Source organism: Aureobasidium pullulans (assembly GCF_000721785.1).
Source record: "Aureobasidium pullulans EXF-150 unplaced genomic scaffold scaffold_5, whole genome shotgun sequence".
Taxonomy (NCBI): Eukaryota; Fungi; Ascomycota; class Dothideomycetes; order Dothideales; family Saccotheciaceae; genus Aureobasidium; species Aureobasidium pullulans.
In genome coordinates this window covers 75,181-88,600 of record NW_021941025.1, presented here as the reverse complement: position 1 = coordinate 88,600, position 13,420 = coordinate 75,181, and the positions used below count along the sequence as shown (strand labels likewise).

General features: G+C 50.7%; 8 protein-coding genes across 8 annotated transcripts; 4 read left to right on the top strand and 4 right to left on the bottom strand.

Annotated features, from left to right (window-relative positions):
- The first annotated feature begins 15 nt into the window (after nucleotides 1-15).
- On the top strand, nucleotides 16-641 carry M438DRAFT_343738 (acetyltransferase). Its single transcript, XM_029905050.1, has one exon. The coding sequence runs from the start codon at nucleotides 84-86 to the stop codon at nucleotides 588-590; it is 507 nt and encodes a 168-aa protein (XP_029762426.1). The 5' UTR covers nucleotides 16-83; the 3' UTR covers nucleotides 591-641.
- Nucleotides 642-693: 52 nt separating this feature from the next.
- M438DRAFT_395538 (alpha/beta-hydrolase) lies at nucleotides 694-2,438 on the bottom strand (the record flags this gene model as incomplete). The annotated part of the gene is made up of 3 exons (XM_029909217.1): nucleotides 694-1,746; nucleotides 1,820-2,161; nucleotides 2,214-2,438. 3 exons carry the CDS (start codon nucleotides 2,436-2,438, stop codon nucleotides 694-696), a joined length of 1,620 nt encoding a protein of 539 aa, XP_029762425.1.
- A 439-nt stretch (nucleotides 2,439-2,877) lies between these two features.
- M438DRAFT_353387 (uncharacterized protein) lies at nucleotides 2,878-3,633 on the top strand (the record flags this gene model as incomplete). Its single annotated transcript, XM_029906870.1, has 1 exon — nucleotides 2,878-3,633. The coding sequence occupies one exon, from the start codon at nucleotides 2,878-2,880 to the stop codon at nucleotides 3,631-3,633; it is 756 nt and encodes a 251-aa protein (XP_029762424.1).
- Nucleotides 3,634-4,178: 545 nt separating this feature from the next.
- M438DRAFT_372874 (uncharacterized protein) lies at nucleotides 4,179-4,609 on the top strand (the record flags this gene model as incomplete). Its single annotated transcript, XM_029908381.1, has 2 exons — nucleotides 4,179-4,337; nucleotides 4,394-4,609. 2 exons carry the CDS (start codon nucleotides 4,179-4,181, stop codon nucleotides 4,607-4,609), a joined length of 375 nt encoding a protein of 124 aa, XP_029762423.1.
- M438DRAFT_343735 (NAD(P)-binding protein) lies at nucleotides 4,427-5,826 on the bottom strand. The gene is made up of 3 exons (XM_029905049.1): nucleotides 5,746-5,826; nucleotides 5,281-5,697; nucleotides 4,427-5,225 (listed from the first exon to the last, which is right to left on the bottom strand). The coding sequence occupies exons 1-3, from the start codon at nucleotides 5,776-5,778 to the stop codon at nucleotides 4,773-4,775; spliced, it is 903 nt and encodes a 300-aa protein (XP_029762422.1). The 5' UTR covers nucleotides 5,779-5,826; the 3' UTR covers nucleotides 4,427-4,772.
- A 462-nt stretch (nucleotides 5,827-6,288) lies between these two features.
- On the top strand, nucleotides 6,289-7,648 carry M438DRAFT_363447 (PLP-dependent transferase; the record flags this gene model as incomplete). Its single annotated transcript, XM_029907646.1, has 2 exons — nucleotides 6,289-6,295; nucleotides 6,348-7,648. The coding sequence occupies 2 exons, from the start codon at nucleotides 6,289-6,291 to the stop codon at nucleotides 7,646-7,648; spliced, it is 1,308 nt and encodes a 435-aa protein (XP_029762421.1).
- A 212-nt stretch (nucleotides 7,649-7,860) lies between these two features.
- Nucleotides 7,861-9,705, bottom strand: M438DRAFT_333148 (acetyl-CoA synthetase-like protein; the record flags this gene model as incomplete). Its single annotated transcript, XM_029903572.1, has 4 exons — nucleotides 7,861-8,190; nucleotides 8,253-8,454; nucleotides 8,507-9,584; nucleotides 9,639-9,705. 4 exons carry the CDS (start codon nucleotides 9,703-9,705, stop codon nucleotides 7,861-7,863), a joined length of 1,677 nt encoding a protein of 558 aa, XP_029762420.1.
- An 829-nt stretch (nucleotides 9,706-10,534) lies between these two features.
- M438DRAFT_314557 (GMC oxidoreductase) lies at nucleotides 10,535-13,095 on the bottom strand. The gene is made up of 3 exons (XM_029902609.1): nucleotides 12,699-13,095; nucleotides 11,908-12,646; nucleotides 10,535-11,855 (listed from the first exon to the last, which is right to left on the bottom strand). Exons 1-3 carry the CDS (start codon nucleotides 12,743-12,745, stop codon nucleotides 10,617-10,619), a joined length of 2,025 nt encoding a protein of 674 aa, XP_029762419.1. The 5' UTR covers nucleotides 12,746-13,095; the 3' UTR covers nucleotides 10,535-10,616.
- Between the last annotated feature and the right edge of the window lie 325 nt (nucleotides 13,096-13,420).

Below are 13,420 nucleotides of genomic sequence, written 5' to 3'. Positions count from 1 at the left end.
TTTACCACTTTATTATATCCTTTGACTTGTTATCTCTACACATTCAATCTCACCACTTCATCTCTCCGTATCTGGAAACTATCATGACGTCTACAAATCGAGAAAAGTCATCCTTCTCCATTCAACCAGCCACGACTGCAAAAGACCTTCTCGAAATCACAAATCTCTTTACGGCTTACGCGGAATCTCTGAACATCGATCTGTCTTTTCAAGATTTCACTACCGAAATGTCAAATCTTCCTGGAAAATACTCGCCACCAAATGGAATCCTCTTACTCGCCCGAAACGCAGAGGATGGAGCAATCGGTTGTGTTGGTCTTCGACCTCTGGACGACAAGGGGGTATGCGAGATGAAGCGATTGTACGTGACTCCCGAAGGTCGTGGCACAGGACTTGGGAAAGCGTTGGTGAAGGAGGTTATTCAGAGGGCGAAGGGAATGGGACACCAAGTTATGCGACTCGATACATTAGCGAGTATGAGTGCTGCGAAAGCATTGTATATGCGATTGGGGTTTGTGGGGAGAGAGGCTTATTATGATACTCCGATCGAGGGCACTGTATTCTTTGAGTTGGATTTGAAGTCTGTTTAACTCTTTACAGATGTATGGCAAGTAAACATCATGGATTCAATCGTCTCTTCACGTCTAATTTCTCAGATAGATCTTCATCTCTTGAGCCGATCTTGCCTGTTGCTCACTCGGCAAAAGAGTTGGCGATTATGTCAGTCCAGAATGCACAACGAGTCTGCTGAGTTGCAGGTACATCCTCGTAAGTCACACCAGAGTTGCGAACGACAATCCTCTGCTTGCCCCCATCCTTGTTGTAAGTCTGCCAATTCGGAGCGAACCCACTCTTATACGTATTAGGATCCTGAGTCCTGACGAACGAAATGGCATAATTCATCATGATAGGAACCACATTTGCATTCTCGCCAGCAAAGGATGAGAAGACCAAGCCATTCTCTACGATGCCCAAGAGTCCTGCCATTGGACCGGCATTGGGGCCGAAGATTGCACCGGTATCGAAAGCGTGGAGTACGCCGTATCCAGCAAGTCTCAGGGCCAGTGAGCTCTGATCGAAACGGTAGTTCCAAACCTGATTCGAAGCACCAACAGCGCTTGAGATGGTGAGGCCTGGACAGATGAATGTTGCTTCACCAAATGCTGCGGCTGCTGATGGAAAATGAGCTTTGTGAAATGGTTGTTGTGCGGCCATGAGTGGATAGAACTGGTTGATCGTCGTCAAGTTGGCTTCAGTGAGACTTGGGACATTGGCTTGAATGAACTCCGACACTTCTTCAGGAGAGCCGGCGTTTGCTGCGAAGAGCGTGCCCTCATCTGTGGCATCTCCAACAATCATAGGAACATTGACGAAATGGCCGGTCTGGAAGAGGCGAAGTGGTATGTCCTGTACGAATGTGCCATCGATGACGGGATTGGAGGTGGATTGTGCAGCAATGTCGGTGTAGTTGCCGACCACATTTGCTTTCTGGATCTTCGCGATATCGGCTTGTCGGAGGCAGGATAATCTGTCTGTTGCGGAGCCACATCCAGCAGCGGTCGCGAAGTTGTTGAATTGGAATTGCGAATATGAGTCGCTATTGACTTCTGAATAAGCAGGCGCATCGGCGTAAGCTTCTGCGAATAGTCCGTCATCTCTGCCGCCATATGCAGTCATCTGAAGTCCAACGGATCCAGCGCCAGCAGAGCCTCCGAAGACCGTGACGCGATTTGGATCTCCACCAAACTGTGCATGTCAGTGAGTTGAAGGACGGGAGAGAATTGAGCAGTGATCTGACCTGTTAGATGTACTTGCGAACCCACTGCAGTGCCTGTCGTTGGTCGAGAAGACCCGCATTCAACGCGCCCCCGGATCTCACCTCTTCGCCGGCGAGGAAGCCAAGACCACCGACTCTGTAATTGATCTGAACAGCGACGATGTTATTCCCAAAAGTCTTGACGAAGTCGGTGAAATCCAAGTTGGGGTCCGCCAGCTGAGCGAAGCCACCGCCAGGAATGTGGAACAGGACGGGTAGATGGCTCGTGTTTGTTGCACTAGATGGAGTGATGACGCTGATGTAGAGACAGTCTTCGCCGTAGTTGAAACCGCCAATGAGACCAGTTCCCACTGTCTGTTTGACTCCAATGAAAACGTCCTTGAACTGTACAAGATTCAGCATGTGAATCTGGTTCAGCGATGGCATACGAACTTACTTTTGCGGCAGACTGAACTGCTGTGGTCTGAGCAGGATCTTGAGGAGCCTTCCATCTCAGATCACCAACAGGAGGAGCGGCGTATTGCATACCCAAGAATCGGGTTATGCCATCGAAACCAGCTGTTCCCTGATATGTTGCATAATCCAGAGAGATCTTCGAAGACAACGCAGAGACACAGGATACGGAAGCAAAGACAACGGCCAGAAGGGTGACAGTCTTCATCCTGGACTGTAGTGTTTCGGTCGACTGGAGGCTTGAAAGATCAGGCGGCATTCTGGGACCAGAGGTGCCTGTGTTTTATGTTCATCATTAAGGAACCTCGGCCTGGTAGAGCATGCTTTGCCGCGGAAGCTAATTGACATTGCAACCATGAGGGGAGATGTGAGAGATCCAGCTTGTGGTGTTCTTGCACCAAATCGAGTCGATCAAGGTTCTTGTTTTCTCCGGTAGTCTCGCCGTTGACTTTTGCTGCCGGACATGGTATAGATGAGCGCGACCGGCCGGCCGGCTTGGCGGTGACTCCAGGATCGGCAGTTGGCCGGCTCGAAGGGCGTCGTCTTCATGAAGAGTTCTAGGCCTTTGCTTGTCATCTCCGTGTTTGAGTCGCGGTGTTGTCCTCCAGTGTTCATTTTGGATGGCCATCAACGAATAAGACGCGACCATGGATGCATTCGCGGAAAAAATGAGGAACTTCGTTGCGCCAAACCCTTCTCCTCGAAACCCACGCGTCAGCAGAGAGTCCAGCCATGCAGACCTAATCGAGGAAGGCTATCAAGCCGACGGCCATAAAACATGGGGCTATGTGATCTACCGCACAACATATGAGAGCGATGCAGACTGGGCCGACTTCATGGGGCGCCTACGATGGTGGACGACAGACGCTATGGACTTATTCAACGGTCAGGATGTCCTGGACCGCATGACATGGACTGTCTTTGACGACCGCGAGCGCTTTGACGGCGCAGACACGGCGGCCATCCGCCGCCACTTCCGTGCATGGGCAGAGACAGCTGTACAAATTGAGCAGCAGTCTGACGCGGTTGATGCCCCTCCAGTCAGTCAGGGCCGCTCTCCACGCTATAGATACTGCATACAAGTCGATGCGGACGCACTGAATTCCTGCGTGCACGAAGGTCCGCCACCACCTGACTGTAGGCATGAGCAAGCGTGCTGGGTGAAAGTCATTGACAAGAACTGGATCCCGCGCCATGAGAATCCGATATTTGCTGGGAAACAGCCGCATCCTCACGCGTACGACTATGAGCCCATCAATGGCGTGACAGAAGAGCACATTGGTTGGCTCAAATCTCCGCTGTCCGCCGTCATGACCGAGTACTACCATCTATTTCGCGATCCCAATGGATGGATGATTGTGTACCGACGACCGCCAAAGGTAGTCGGGTATGGATGGGACTAATTGCGCTTTCTACTGGTTGGAACCATGCGGTGGACGACAGTTGAACATTCTAAGACGTTGTCAAAAGCGCTTTCATCAACGCGGTGCTCTGTTCAGAGTTCTCTGTGCCCCTCGCACAGCTTGCAAAAAACACACCTCGAAGTGCTCTCACTTGACCGGAGCCGCTTGTGAGAAACATCGTGCTTTATTGAAAACCCATTACATCGACAGATCGGCGAACCTAGGATATGTTTCATAAAGACGTAGGTGAGTCGTCAATCTGCGCTATGCGTTGTTCTGGCATGTGAAAAGAAAACTCATAGCATTTTGTGTGGTGAGTGGCATTGGTGACAGCGAATCAAGCCCTCATGTTTGTTTCATGGCCTTGACGAAGTATCAAGCCTCGAGAAAGGCTTCACTTCCCAAATCTCATACTGTCACATCATCAGCAAAGCCTCCTTGTGACATATCTTCTTCTCCCTCCCTTCTCAAGATCTCTATCGTCACCACTACTTGAACATACTCTTTCTACACACAATCCGGAACTCTAACATCAAACCACCACCATGACACCCTCTCAAGACCCGCCAGAGCAAGACCCCCTCGACCAACTCGACTGCACCCGCCTCCCAGAACTACAATTTCTCAGTACATACTGCCCCTTCACCCTCAACGCAAAACCCTGCCCCCACGGCTCAAACTGCCTACTCAAGAAAGTGTGCTACGTAAGCACTCCCCATCTTACACACTGCTGGTCTCGAAACACTGACGATGTCAAAAGGTTCTTTGTGCTTTCCGCACCACTGGAAGTTACTGTGATGGTGATCATCAAGTTTCGGCTATCTGTCAGCAATTCTTGACTGACAAGGGGTGTCGCTATCGTAAGGAGGATGATCATCCGTTCTTGGGCAGGAGTCATGATGTTGAGTTGAGGAGGTGTATGGATGTTATGTTGAAGCCTCATCAATTGGGTCTTTATGGTGTGGAACATTTTTGATCGTGGAGAGATGGAAGTCAAAAGCTTCCGTTCTCTGGCAAGCTTTGAGGGCTCAACATACAGTCTACCTGGACCTGGAAGTTTCGCGGACGCAAGGCTTTCATGGCGATTGCACGGGATTAGAACGATGGATTGAAGCCTGCATACGAAAGGGAACAATCTCTCAGCCGAGCAGTTTCGCAACGATGTCTTCCGCGCTTTCCTCCTTCACACCCAGCAATTCCGCATCTGCCTCTTTTCTCGAAGGAGCAACCATACCTCTTCCTTGCCCGACATCGTACAGATGCGACACGGCCAGCTTCAACACCCATCCACCAACACAAGCTTTATTCTCCTCCTTGCCCTTTTCAATCAACTCTTTGCTCGTCATCCTTGCTACCTTCCACTTCTCTCCCGTAATCCTTTCGAAAGCGTCAAGCAATTCGTTTTGACATGTCTGGATGCTCTGGACTTTCAGAAAGCGGTTGGCTGTTTCTTCCGGGTGCTGTAATGTCCCCACTACGGCTTGGCCGATGCCTTCGAGAGTTGTACCGGTGAATCTCTCTTTTCCTTGGTCGTAGATGATTGCTTCATGTTTGCTGATGTCGAAGCCCATGAGAGGGAATTTCTTCATTGCCTGGTTTGTTGTCAGTCGTTTACTCTCACACTCAGGAGCCGGCAAGCTTGCTTACCCAATCAATAGGATTGCCAGTCGTGAGCCCAGTCCAAGTAAAATTCTTGTTGTCTTTTGCTTTCTTTGCAGCGTAATCCCAGCCTTCGCGTCTGATTGCATGGATGGCGTCGAACTCGGGGAAGCCGCGGGCATCAGGGCCCCATCCAAAGTCATCGATGATGAAGCGTTGTACTCCAGCAGCTTCTGCGGCATCGACAAAGGTCTTTTGGAGTGGGACGCCGCCTGGTCCAACGACACAGACAACGGCGTCTTGGTTGTTGAGGGCTTTCGTCAAAGCTTCAAGCGTGTACTCTGTCCGGACTGTGCTGATGTCTGGCGGATGAACTGTTGTTGATGTTTCGCGAGTGACGATTGTGACTTTGAAGCCAGAAGCTTGTAGAGCCTGGGTGATGGGAGTGCCGAAATTACCAGATGCCTTTGAGAGTCAGTGTGGAGAATGCCGAAGGGTTGATTGTTTGCTCACGCCAATGACGGCGACATTATTGATTGGTGACATGTTTCCAAAGACTCGTCTTTGTTGTCTTGTCCTGAGAATGGAAGAGTGGTATACCCCAAATTCAGGGTCTCGACGATGAACTTAAGTGTTTCTGAGGTGGGGCTCAACGGAGATGGTTCCGGCTGGTTTCCTGGACAACGGGCTTTGGCCGCATCCTTCGAGGCAGCAATCGTGCGGTGTCCAGAAGCGATATTTTGCAGATCCATAACATGTCCAGACATGCAGCGTCGAGATGAAGAGAGCATCTACCGATCATCTGAATCATGGCGAATTATGTCGTGGAGTGCAAGATGGAGGGTTCCAAAGCTGACCAGGAGAAGAAGCGGGCGGATTGTGGAGAGTCGATAAGAGACAGACAGCGGACGAGAGAGGAAGTGGCATTGCAGGCTGGAAAAGGCAGAGAGCAGTCACGACCACAATCTGGCGGACCTTCCACCTCGGCCACCATTGAGTGCGGCGAAGAAGCAGCTAAACATTTTGCTTTCGAATCTGGCTACATCAATCTCAATCATGGCGGGTTTTTTTCTGCTCCCACAAAACACATGGCCGTCACTAACCATCACACGCAGGATCATACGGCACTCATCCCATCGACGTCGCCGAAGTGCGTCGCAAATATCTGGACCGAGCAGAAGCAAGACCAGACACGTTTGTCCGCTACGAATACCGCTCCCATCTACTCAATCAAGCACGACAAGCAATCGCCGACTATGTCCATGCTCCTCTCGACACCTGCGTCCTGATCCCAAACGCTACTACCGGCATCGACACTGTCTTGCGTAACCTGAACTTCGCCATAGAAGATGCCGTCATCTGTTTCTCTACAACCTATCCAGCCTTCTTGAACACTCTGAACTATCTCAACGAAAGAAGCAACCTTGACTTCTGGATCATACAGCATCCTCTACCCGTCACGGATCATGATGTCTGCAGCTCCTTCGAACAAATCCTGGAACAGGTCCGGAAGGCACACCAGAAACCCAAGCTTGCCATTTTCGACACCATTTCCTCTCAACCAGGCATTCGTTGGCCATTCGAACGTTTGACCGACATATGCCGCAAGGAAGGGATCCTCTCTTGTATCGATGGAGCCCACGGTGTCGGTCAAATCCCTCTCGACCTCCCCAAACTCGATCCTGACTTCTTTGTCAGCAACTGCCACAAATGGCTGCATACCCCTCGAGGCTGCGCTCTACTTTACGTCCCGGTCCGCAATCAACATCTGATCCGCAGCACCCTTCCCACCGGTTTCGCCTTTGTCAAGAAGGGGTCCTCGGACAAAACAAACAACTTCGTCGCCAACTTTGCAGCCGTGGCGACAAGTGATGACACACCATACCTCTGCATTCCTGCTGCTCTTGCCTGGCGCAAACGTTTGACTTTCAACGGGCAGACTGGAGAAGACGCAATCATGACCTACAACAAAGATCTGGCGAGAAGAGGTGGAAAGCTGGTTGCAAATATCTTGGGCACAGAAGTCATGGACAACGCTCAAGGCACGCTTGGAGATTGCGCAATGGTCAATGTAAGACTACCCATCGACTTGGAAAACGTCACAAAAGAAAAGCCCAATCATGGAGAGGATATCGCCAGCTGTATCAACAAGACCATGAACCTGCAGTTCAACATCGCCGTCAATGCTTTCGTCTACGCGGATGAGCTATGGGTGAGATTGAGCGCACAGGTCTACCTGGAGATGAAGCATTTCGAGGCTGCCGGAAATGCTCTCAAGAGAGTCTGCTGTCGAGTCAGACTCGAAGAGTGGAATGAAGAAGCGTCGATGCAAGTCGCAGGTGGCATTGAGGACAAGATAGGCTCCACCACAGAGAAATTGCATCCGGGTTGGGCTTTGCCGTTTCAACGAGAGTAGAGACATGATGGTCGCAATAGCATACATACTTCTTTGTGCTCTCTTTGGACACACACCTGTCTTCAAAGTCACTTGCCAACTCTCCAAATGGAAATAGTAAAAAGATAAAAGAGCTGAGAGAACATGTCAACAAGATGTGTTGACTCCTGGGTTGTCTGCTACAATTCTGCTTTGTACAGTTCGATCAGCGCAACAGACGTTAATGATTAACATCACAACACCTTCCAAGAACTTGCTTCCAACTTTTCCAACTCAGCCCTCCACACCTTGCCAGACTGTAACCGAGGCACTTTTTCCACAAACACAATCCCACCACTCAACTGCTTGTGCTCCGAGATACGTTGTTTGACAAACTCTTTGATATCCTCCGCAGTCTTTGGAGTCGGGTCGACTTCTGGGCGGAGGACGATGAAGGCGCGTGGGACTTCTGTGTCGTCGGCTGCGACTCCCGCAACAGCTACATCTGCGACAAGAGGGTGTTCGGTAAGGATAGCTTCGAGCTCGGCGGGTGCGATCTTGAGGCCGTTGTAGTTGATGATTTCCTGCAGATTTGAGTGATTAGATATAGCCCGAGAAGATCAAAGGAAGAGTACAGTATTCTTACCTTTGTGCGTCCAACAACATAGAGAAGCTCGCCATTTTGTTCAAACTGCATCACGTCCCCTGTACGGTACCAGCCATCCTTGGTGAAGCCTGCAGCGTTTGCTTCGGGGTTTTTGTGGTAGCCCTGAGAGATGACTGGACCCTTGAGTAATGCTTCTCCAGGCTGACCGAGAGGAACATCATTGTCGTTCTCGTCGACCAATCTAAAAGTATAAAGTCAGTGGGAACAAGATGAAAGAGCCTCGAAAGACTCACCGCATTGTCATGCTTGGAAGCAAAGCTCCCACACTGCCGGAAGTATCCCTTCTGTTGGGTGGCATATGAGTAACAGCGCCAGTAGTCTCGCTTGCTCCCCAAGTCTGACTGAGTAATGTCCTCTCCTCTCCCTTGCCTCCAAACTTCGTGCAATGGTAGACCTCTTTGTTCAATGGTGTAGCTCCAGAGTAGGCGATACGAAGCGACTCCAACTGATCAGTCACAGCGGGATGTCTGGCAAGTCCCAGATAGACCTTCGGTAGAGTGAAGAATGTCGTGATCTTGTGCTGAGCATTATACTTCAAGAAAGCGCCGAAGTCAAAAATCGGCATCCAGTAGACGATACCACCATCGTAGAAGGCGTTGACGAAGTAACCTTGTACACCCGAGACGTGTGCTGTAGGAAGATGGGCGAGGGTGCGTATCTCGAATGGCTTTCCTTCTGCAGCCCAGTCTTTCCAAATGGGTCGATTGATGTACGCAGGTAGAAAGGCTTCTGCTACCATGTTTGTATGAGACACTATTACACCCTTGGGCAGTCCAGTGGTTCCAGAAGAGTAAAGCATGCAGATACAGCTCTGCTCCAGCTCATCAGGATTGGTGATGGTTCTCCATTGCAACTCGCGGTCGAAGGCACAGCGCACACTTCCGTCGGCGCTTTCGAGCTTGATCTGAGGCGTGGACTCGAACACGAGAACGTTGCGTTTCGGCAAAGCGACAACTTTTGCGGCTGCCTCTGCAAGAGGTTTGAGGTTGGCGCTGCAGACTACTATCTTCGCAGGTCCATCCTGGAGTTGGCGGACAAGTTCCTCAACCGTGGCTCCAGGACTGGCGCCTGAATAAACACCTTCAGCGGCAACGACACCGTAGAAGATGCAAGGAAGCGCGAATTGGCCGGTCGATACAGCAGCCACGACATCCTTGCCTGGACCGTTTTGACCGATACCATACTCGTGGCGAAGGAAATGCGCAATCTGGCGAGTGAGAGTTCGTGCTTGCGACTTGGTGATGACTTTCGAGGGGTCATCTGCTTCGGCGTGCAAGGGTGTGTCTTCTTTGGCGGGGCAATGCTCGGACTCTGTCGATGATTGTTGGTCTCACACCTTGATGGTCAATGCGAGTGGAAGCTTACCAAACAGGAAAGTCAAAAGATCCAAGCTCGGGATGTCAGCTTTGTTGTCTTTGTTGTAAATCATCATGATGTGGTGGATAGAATTTTTTTGATTTCGTCCGACGATGATGCGGATAAATGGCAGTCTTTGAGCATATGAACCTTCATGTTGCAATCGCGGGCTTCTGTAAGCCTGACTTCGATAACGGTAGCTCCTTCCGCTTCTCAACCCATTGTCTTGCTTTCTACTTTTGCTTCATCTACAACACGTTCGAAGTGGGTATTTTCTTGGCAAGAGCATCTCGCTGCCGGAGACGGACTTCTCTACGAGGGTATAGTTCATATCGCTTGGACCTTTCGAGCATGAGTCGTAAACAAGGAAGAGAATGAACGGCTCGTGGCATGCTGGACCGAACCAAATCACATTTAACCAGGATAACGGAAGGGAGGTCAATATATGACCAAAATTAAGACCACAGAATGATCTGCAGGGTGTCGTTGGAAAGAGGAAGAGCTCATTGGTGCCCTTGCACTTTAAACTCGGCCGACCTCCACCGAAGCTTTCGGAAGAACCCTGCTGCCCGAACCATACCCTTGGTTTGAGAAGCATTTTATATGGACGTAGATCTCTTTGCTTCCCAACAAGAAAAGAAGGCAAACATAGACGAAGCGGTATAACAAGTCTTTGGCTACTCATTCAAGTGAACGTGGCTGTGAAACGAATTGCTCAACATCCTTGTCTGTCGCGAGTCATTGACGTCCCGTCAAACGCCGATGGTGCTGTCGTATTGTAGCTGGCGTTCACATGTTAAAACAATAGCGAAGTCGGTAATCATCATGACATAACAAAGAGGAAGAATAGAAGAGTGGACACGACGAATAGTCTTCAACATACAAATAAAAGAGATATTAGACTAAGGTTCAACATTACTGGCGGAGAACGGCCGACCAAACTACTGGCTTTGGATAAATCCCATCGCATCAAGTTCCCTCAACGATTTATGAGGAAGCAGCTGAATTGATGATCACTTCGGCAGCCTTCTCACTGACCATGTAAATGGGCAAAGCGATGTACATGCCTGGAATCTTGGGGAAGATAGAAGCATCAACAACACGAAGCCCATCAACTCCACGGACACGGAACTCGCTGTCAAGGACAGCCATCGGGTCGTCATCAGCACCGATGGGAGCAGTGCACGAAGCGTGATGTCCCCAAGCCTCGTCCTTGATGAACTGCTTCAGGTCCTCCTCAGAGGTCATCTCAGGTGGAGGCCAGACGCGGTCAAACTTGCCGTCGAGAGGAATGAGGTCCTTGAAAGCTTTGATACCGTGTTGCACACCTTCGTAGACAGCTTGTAAATCTTTGTCGCCACCAACGCCCTCACCGAGAGAGCGGAAGACGATCTTTGGGGTGTCACGAGGGTTTGATGAAGTGAGGTTGACGGTGCCTGCATTGTTGCGAGAATGAGCCTTGAGAGTGAGCCAAGTCCAGATGCTCAAGTCTTGGGTGGCGTGGACAGAGTAACCAGGGAAGTAGCCGTTGAAGTAGGCAGGGACACCGCCCAGGAAAAGATCAGGATCGCTCTCCGAGACGGACGAGTGGTGGAGGAACCCAAAAGCAATACCATTGGTAGTGTAGCCGCCCTTGAGAGCTCCGACGTTGTTTTTCCAGTTGTCATAGCAAGGGTCGGTGCCGTTCAGGAACTTGCACTTCTTGAGCAATGAGAACTCGGAAGGTGCCTTGCCGACAACACCAACCTCGTATCTGTCCTGCATGTTGCCACCGACACCAGGAAGATCCTTGACTACAGGAATTCCGTGAGAGTGAAGTTCTTGAGCTGGGCCAACACCGCTAAGCTTGAGGATCTGGGGAGTGTTGAAAGCACCACCGGAGACGATGACTTCACGGCTGGCATGAACAGTTCCGGCTTCACCACCATCATCAGTACCAGCGCGAGGGTCGGCGCGGTACAAGCTCTGACCGAAGAGGTAGTCAACGCCAGTTGCCTTGGGCTTGGTGTTGGAGGTATCGAAGTTGACCTTGGTAACGAGAGTGTTGAGAGCGACATCGAGCTTGTACTTCTTGGAACCATCCTTGTTAGTAGCTCCAGCGACTTGGAGAACAAAGTCACGAGGAGAGCTGCGAACGTAGTCGCCATCCATGGAAAGAGGAATCTGGTAGATGAGCTCGGCACTGTCGCGAGACTTGGTAGGGTTGTTAATGTCGAGCGTCAGGATCTGCAGATTTTATTAGCGAAGCATGAGTGGTTGCTATTACTGCAAGACATACCTCAGCAAGGCCAGTGACGGTATGTAAGAGTCCTCCAATAAGGCCCTTGCCCATGGCGGTGGCTGCAGCAGTGACAAGTGACAAGACCTTGAGATCCTCAGCGATGAGAAGAACAGGGGTGACACGAGTTTCGAGCCAACCGCTGAAGCCATGTCCGACAAAACTGCTGGGTACATAACGGTTACGCTCGAGTCTCTCAAAGTATTTGCGCATGTTCTTGGCCATCCAGGAATCATCACCAGTCAGGGTGGCGATGTTGTTCCAGTCGTTCTCAGTAGGGAGTATCATAGTCAGGGCGTTGTGTTGAGCGCAGCCACCAAGCGCACCAGTTCTGGGGTAGAGGACACCCTTTCTCACCGAGCCTTCGGGTGGGTTGAGTCCAGAGTAGTACTCTCCCGACGGAGTAAGGTATGACATCTTGGAGTCGCGCTTGGCTTGCTCTTCGTCGGCGTAGTGATCCACAAAGAAGTCCCATCGGATTGGGTTGTACTCGCTAGCGTAAGGGTGAAGAGCTGGTACCTGTACTTGTCTGTCTGTCCCGTGATCCTCGCCTGCATCGATGAGTAAGACACTGTGTCCAGCAAGAGCTAGACGAGCTGCCAAAGGAGAACCTCCAGGACCAGATCCGACGACGATGTACTCGTAAGTTGAGTTGTCCACAGGTCCCTTGGTGGGCATGTTGTATCCATTGGGAGGATAGATGGGCTCGTCGGAGACCTTTGGCCATGTCCACTCAAACCTGCATAGCTCGTGAGTGGATGAATTAGATGGTTGACGGAACCATCACTTACGCATTGGCAGAGGCCGCGCAAACAGCAATGGTGCTGAGAACCTTCATGATGATAAATCAGAGCTGTATAGTAAGATGGGAATATGTCAGGGGAAGTAGGAGGCCTTCGATAGGGCGGCGGAAAAAGAGCGGGCTTGAGGAACTCAATGAGTGAGAGCTGAATGAATGACTGTGAGTGGTCCTCGTCGGGAGAGGCTGTAAGAAGGCAGACAGCGAAGAGGAGTGCCTCCAGATATAGAGGAGATCAGAGAGGATGTGGCGACTGAGATTGAGGTCAGACCGCGACGGCGGAATCGGCATACCCATTCGGTCCATGATGGTTCCGAGCGAATTGCTGATCAAAACTTTGGTTGATCTCAATGGCGAATAGGAGTGAATGTACACACTCGAAAACACAAGTTGATGAGGTCAATGGAAAAAAGGAATGGATTCGGTATAGGCAAAATATAATTGATGATAGAGATGATATATTGAGTGGGGTTCCTTGCTAGCATCCACATCACTGCCGATCGTCTGCCGACTCTGTTCTCGGCTCGACTTGATCTTCCAAAAAGGTCATCTTGGTCAAAGCGCAGTCCCGCAACGGTCAAACCACGTCTGTGTCCCATCAGAAACGCTCGCGCTACGACTTTGTCAAGTTTTCTGACTCGACATCATCAACGACTGCTGGCAGCCTGACCGACTTATTGTGCACCAGCTAGAGACAGTGCCACCGCAGTGAGT